Source organism: Trachypithecus francoisi, unplaced genomic scaffold (assembly GCF_009764315.1).
Source record: "Trachypithecus francoisi isolate TF-2019V2 unplaced genomic scaffold, Tfra_2.0 Lachesis_group16, whole genome shotgun sequence".
NCBI classification, from domain to species: Eukaryota; Metazoa; Chordata; class Mammalia; order Primates; family Cercopithecidae; genus Trachypithecus; species Trachypithecus francoisi.
This window is the reverse complement of record NW_022681461.1, coordinates 64,009,766-64,016,354: the sequence shown is the minus strand read 5'-3', so window position 1 is coordinate 64,016,354 and position 6,589 is coordinate 64,009,766. Positions and strand designations below refer to the sequence as shown.

The 6,589-nt window shown below is 54.2% G+C and overlaps 1 protein-coding gene across 2 annotated transcripts in view; it reads left to right on the top strand.

Annotated features, from left to right (window-relative positions):
- The first annotated feature begins 2,009 nt into the window (after positions 1-2,009).
- The window catches only part of DAB2IP (DAB2 interacting protein), a 219,482-nt gene continuing 214,902 nt past the window's right edge, over positions 2,010-6,589 (top strand). For both annotated transcript variants that reach the window (XM_033237578.1, XM_033237574.1), the window contains exon 1: positions 2,010-2,355. In XM_033237578.1, coding sequence (XP_033093469.1) covers positions 2,316-2,355 — 40 coding nt within the window. In that variant the 5' untranslated portion in view covers positions 2,010-2,315. The remainder of the gene's footprint in view (positions 2,356-6,589) is intronic.

Sequence of the window (6,589 nt, the reverse complement as noted above, 5' to 3'; positions counted from 1 at the left end):
TCCCTGTCTCTTTGTATCTCCCTTCTCTAAATGTCTCCTCCACCCCAGCACCAGAGCCATGTCTCCAAAAGCCAGGTCACCAAGGCTTGGCTTCTCGTGTTCTAGCCATGCTGTGGGGACAGAGGATTTCTCCTGCTTTCAGAGCAGAGCGTTAAGAAGGCTGCAAGGAGCCGCTTGCAGGAGCTCACAGGCAGCCATTGAGAAGGAGGTCATTTCCCTGGAACAAATGCCTGCTGGGGCTGTGTATCACCCTCTGGAACCCGCCCACACCCCCAGGCTGGCACTCCAGGCCCTTTCTTGATCTAGCCCAAATCTGCTTATCAGCCCTGACGTCCTCCCAGTCACCTGTCATTTCCATTGTGTGTTACCTTCCTGCCTCCATGCCTTTGCTTGTGCAATTCCTTCACTTTTTCCTGCTTGGCCCATCAAATTCTGCTCTTCTTTCTCTGCCCAGTTGAAACACCTCCTCCTCTCGGCAGCCTTCCCTGATTGAGCCCAAATGAAGCTGTCTCCCATAAGCCCACGGTACTGCCCTGTGGTCTGGGTGGGCTTGTGGGAGAGGCAGATGCAGACTTTGTTTTTGAGATGGAGTCTCACTCTGTCGCCCAGGCTGGAGTACACTGGCACGATCTTGGCTCACTGCAACCTCCACCTCCCAGATTCAAGTGATTCTCCTGCCTCAGCCTCCTAAGTGGCTGGAATTACAGGCACACACCACCACCCTAGGCTAATGTTTTGTATTTTTAGTAGAGATGGGGGTTTCACCATGTTGGCCAGGCTGGTCTTGAACTCCTGACCTCAGGTGATCTACCCGCCTTAGCCTCCCAAAGTGCTGGGATTACAGGTGTGAGCCACCGTGCCCGGTCAGGAGATGCAGATTGAATGCAGACTGATTGAGATGCATCTTTGTCCTCTCTACCATCCCAGCACCAAGGCTATGCCTTCTCTGGGGTCCACGCCTGCCCTGGAGGTCACTCACAACTGTGGCCTTGGTCAAGTCACATCACCTCTCTAAACTGCATTGTCCTCATCTGTAAAATAGGAGAACCAGAGTTTCTCCTGGAAGGGACCAGAGTAAGGAGTGTATGAGACAATGTGGGCAATACGCAAAACCGTGCCCACCTTTGGTGTCTGCTTAATAAATAGCACCCAGGGATCCTACAGCTGTGGCTGTGGAGCCTGCATCTCCCTCTGCCCTGGTGGCTTGGCGGCTTCCCCTCTTTTACAAGGTCACCAGGGAGGCCTTCCCAGAGGACAGTCCGGATCATGTCATTCTAATGGACCCTTCTCTGGGCAGGCCTGGAGCCATTCCCAAAGGCCTTGTCCAACCCTGGACAGGGAATCCAACCCATTCCTGCCTCTCTCCCTGGCTCCCCGATCCCATCTCTCACCAACCACCTAGAACTTATTAGGGGGACACTGAATGCCCCATGCACCCTTTCACCTCAGGGCTATTACACAGGTCACTCTCTCCTTCTGTACCTGGCTAACTCCTGCTCATCCTTTAGGCCCCAGCTTACGTGCCCATTCCTCCAGGAAGCCTTCCCTGACCACCTCTTCCATCCTGGTGAGGTGCCCCTTCTGTGTGTTCCTGCAGCTCTTGCACCACACACTGCGCTGCAATGACCTGTTTTCCTGTGAGCTCCAAGAAGCCAGGCACTGTGCCTCGCTCCCTGCTGCAAACTCAGCACCGGGCACAGTGTCTGGTGCCGACTAGATGCTCAAAAAATATTTAGTGACTAACTGAATGGATGGATGAGTCAATTTCTGCATCCCCCACACTGCGGGAAATGTCTGTAGAACAGATTTGAGTGGGAGGTTCCAGCAGGGCCTGGGAGAAGCCCCTGGGGTTTGGGCACTGGGGGTAAACAGAGCAGACCCCCCAACCCCTCCCCTGGAGGGCTGGGCTCCCTGCATCCTGCAAACCCCCTGGGCCCCAGAGGCGGCTTCCAGATGCTAAGCCCATCTCAGCCTCACCTCTTAGCTTTTCCATCTGCACAGCCGGGCCAGATCCCGGCAGCCAGCATCACGGGCAGCCAGGCCAACCGTCCCGGCGTCTTCCTATTTTAGACATCTCACTGCCTCAGTCCCTTCTAATGTTTCCAGTCAGGCTGCGGGGGGAGGAAAAAGAGGTTACTGCTACTTTAAATGTACTGTATGAAGGCGAGGGCTGGAAAGGGGCCTGCTTGCAGGAATACCCAGTCATCTAGTTGGAAAAGCCGCCAGATGGAATACAAAAGGAGGAACCCAGACGCTCATGGAGACAACCTCGGTTCATAAATCAGGTGGGGCCAGGGGCTGGGGGCCCACATGCCATGGAGCCCGATTCCCTCCTGGACCAAGACGACTCCTACGGTAAGACGGTGCCGGCAAAGTGCAGAGTTGGGGGTTTCAGCCTCTCTGCTCAACGGACTGTTCTCTGCTATAGGAATCTGAGTTGAAGCGGGGAGGCGGTCAGGCATCTGGGCACTGTCTGATCTTGGGACCCATGGGTGGGCATGGGTGCCTTGGGTTATGAGGCTCAGGGCTGGAGGGTCCCTGGAGTGGGCAGCCCCTCAGACTCCAGGCATTGACAAGGTCCAGGGGAGGGAGAGAGAGTTTCTCAGCTGCTTCTGTTTTGCTCTTGGCCAAGAAGGAAACGAAGGAAGTTTTGCAGCCCCCCTGCCTGTCTGCCTGCCTCGCTGTTCGCCAGGCCTGCCCTGTGCTGTGGGGAATTCAATTAGTGCGATCCTGCAGATAAATATAGATGGAAGAGGCAACAGGAACATACCTTGTAATTAAAGGCCGGGGCTCATGCTGAAAGCACTCCCCGTGTGACAGGGCCCCAGTGGCTGCCACCGGGGAGCTGCCCCTGTGCAGCTGCCCAGACCACTGGAAGCCCTGCATACATTATTGGGGAAAAGTTGCTTGGGACAGAGACCATGCAGAATACGGAACAGGGATTTATAAGACTCGGAAGGGTTCCTTTGTGGCGGTTTCTGCGGGCCTGGGGCTTCAGGGATGCAGTAACTCAGCTCCTGCACTGCTCAGCCTGGCCAGAGAGCTCACTTTTGGCTGGGATGCCCAGCACAGCCTGGCTGTCTCTGGACAATCAAGGAGGGATGCAGGAGTGCAAAAGTGTGGCGGAGGGACCAAGGCTGGGCATGGGGAGGGGGGTGGGGCAGCAGGTTTTAGGACTCAGCAGGGAGAAGGCCTGTTGGCCTTGGAAGAGGTGGTAATTGCAGGGTGACCTCATCCCAGCTTGGGTCAGGTCAGCCTTCCAGGGGCTCAGGTCCTCCTGAGAACACAGTTTTACTAAGAAAACCAAGTTCTTGTTTCTCTGGACATTCCCCGACCACATCCAGGCCTGGCTGCCTGGCACAGATCCAAGGCCAAATTTCCTTCCTCCTGCAGGAGCTCAGCCCTTTCCAAGGAGAGGGGCCCTTTGCCACGTTTGGAGCTGCAGCCCTCAGGGAAGCTTGCCAAGGCCTAGCCCACAGACCTGGCATCTTTGGGCACTCGGTGGTGGGGGGCAGTTGATGCATGCAGAGTGACCTCCGTGTGCCAAACCCCGTGTCAGGGTCAGGAGTGTGTAGGAATGAGGAACTCAGTCCTAACAAATAATTGGTGCTTAGTGAATGGAAGGATGAGAAGAGAAAGGGAGGAGAGTGGGAAAAATTAGGGAGAGCAGCCGTTGGCCTGGAAGAGCTCCCAGTATGGAATGGGAGACAGACAAACAATCCCAGACTAAATTCAGAGTGATGTGGTCCTTGGGGAGGCTAGGGGCAGACAGCCTGAGGGTGTGGGACAGGCCTGCCTGCCTCCAGAGCTATTCACTGGAAGCATGGCATAGGGATGGGTATTGGCTCATTGGATGTATGAATGCTCCCCTAGGGAGGGCATTGACCTTTGAAGAGGCAGGCGAGGGAGTGGGGAGGACCAGCCCCAGCCAGGGATATCTCAGGAACCTACAGCCCCCACTTGCTGTCCTCCAGATTTGCTAGTAGCAGCCTCTGGGCTGGGCAAGGCTGGAAACTGAGGCTGCCTCCACCCTCATGGAAAGATCCTGTGCACAATCAACTCCTTGTCCTGGCCTGTCACGAGGCCGGTTGCTGATCTCCTGGAAGCTGGCCAGGCAGGGAGGTAAGGGATTCAAGAGGAAGAGGAAAGGGACAGAGGGGGCCTTAGGAAAGGGATGGGCAGGCATGGAGTGGAGCCCAGGCTGTCTCTGGGAGAAGTCCCCGGCCCAGCTGGAGAGGGGTCTGGCTTTTCCAGCCAAGGTCTCCCACCCAGCCAGTCTCAGGGGTCCAGAGCTGAAGGAGGCCATCCTGGGTCCGGGCAGCACAGGAAAACTGCGGTCTCAGTGAGTCACTTCCCCAGTCTGAGCCCTGGTTCTACATTCGTTCATTTAACAATTACTTTCAGGTTCTGGACTGGGCTTTGGGGTTCAAGAACAAATCAAACCTTGTGACATTCCTAGGCTAATCTGAGAGAGAGGCAGGTGCTCTGATGGGGGAAGTCAAGGCACGTGGAAGCCCTAACCCCATACTTGGATTCCAGAAAGACTTCCTGGCAGAGGTGACTCCTCCACCAAAGAAGTCAATGATTCCCTCTATATTGGTCAGCTCAGGCTGCTGTAACAAAATAGACAAAGTGACTCACACAACAAAATTTTCAGACACAGAAATTAAAGCAGAAGCCTGGGCGCAATGGCTCACGCCTGAAATCCCAGCACTTTGGGAGGCTGAGGCAGGAGGATCACTTGAAGTCAGGAGTGTGAGACCAGCCTGGCCAACACGGTGAAACCCCATCTCTACTAAAAATACAAAAAATTAACCAGGCGTGGTGGTGCATGCCTGTAATCTCAGCTACTCGGGAGGCTGAGGCATGAGAACCACTTGAGCTCAAGAGGCATAAGCTACAGTGAGCCAAGATCACGCCGCTGCACTCCAGCCTGGGCAACAGAGAGCAAGACTCGGTCTCAAAAATAATAACAACATTTTGCAATGATGTGGTCAAATGTCACTGTAGCCTTGAACTCCTAGGCTCAAGGGATCCTTCTGTCTTAGCCTCCTGAGTAGCTGTGACTACAGATGCATGCCACCACACCCTACTAATTAAAAAAACTTTTTTTTGGTGTGGAGATGGGGTCTTGCTATGTTGCCCAGGCTGGTCTAGAACTCTTGGGCTCAAGCAATCCCAATGCCTCAGGGTCCCAAGTGCTGGGATTATAGGCGTGAGCCAAAGCAGTCAGCCCTTCTCTCTCTCTCTCTCTCTCTCTTTTTTCTTTTCTTTTTGAAATGGGGTCTTATTCTGTCACCCAGGCTGGAGTGCAGTGGTGCAATCTCGGCTCAGCTGCAACCTCCACTTCCCAGGCTCAATCCATCCTCCCACCTCAGCCTCCCGAGTAGCTAGGACCACAGGTGCACATCACCATGCCCAGCTAATTTTTTGTATTTTTGGTAGAGACAGGTTTTCGCCATGTTGCCCAGGCTGGTCTCAAACTCCTGAGCTCAAGTGATCCACCTGCCTCAGCCTCCCAAAGTGCTGGGATCCTTTTGTCTTTTCTTGTAAGGACACTAATCCTAGTAGGGACCCATCCTTATGACCTCATTTAACCTTAATTGCTCATTAGAGGCCCCATTTCCAGACAGAGCCACATTGGGAGTTCAACATATGACTTGAGGGTAGGAGGGATACGCATGTTCAGTCCACCACACCCTCCTTTTTTATTGAGACAGGGTCTCTCCCTGTCACCGAGGCTGGAGTGCAGTGGCATGATCACAGCTTACTGCAGCTTCGACCTCCTGGGTGTAAGCAATCCTCCTGCTTCAGCCTTCAGAGTAGCTGGACTATAGGCATGCACCACCATGCCTGGCTAATTTTTGTAGTCTTTGTAGAGACAGGGTTTGCCCATGTTGCCCAGGCTGGTCTCAAACTCCTGGGATCTCGCAATCTGCCCACCTCGGCCTCCCAAAGTGCTGGGATTACAGGCATGAGCCAGTGCTGGCCTGGCTTCTGGGACAGGGTGCTCTCGGAGCTTCCTCCCATTCTCTCCAGCTGGTGCCTTCTCCTGGGGCTCTCTTTCCTGCTGTTGCCCACAGGGTCCCTTCGCCAGAGCCTGCCTTCTCTGCTCCTTCATGATTAAACTCTTTCTCCCTCACCCCTCACTCCCTCGCTTCCAGCCATTGGATCTGACCTTCCTCAGGTCCCCAAGCTGAGTCTCCCCTCAGGGCCTTTGGGCACCCTTCCTCTTTCTCTTTCCTAAGCTAACTCCTCCTCCTCTTCCCAGTATCAACTAAAAAGTCACCTCCTCAGAGAAGCCCTCCTTAAACTATGTTCCCCCAATGCATCAAATAAGACTCACTTTCATAGCCCTACTTTTCCTTTACGGACGTGTTCATATGTGCACTACACATTATTGCATGCTGATATGTTTCACCTGTGTCTCCCTTGAGTCTCTAAGCTCTCTGGATCCCCAGAGCATAGTTCTCCACCTGTCAGGAGTAAGCATCCAACAAATGCTTGTTGAATGAGTGAGTGAACAAATGCAGTTGGTGCAGGCAAAGAGGCGAGGAAAGGCAATCCAGGGCAGAAGGAACAGTGGGTG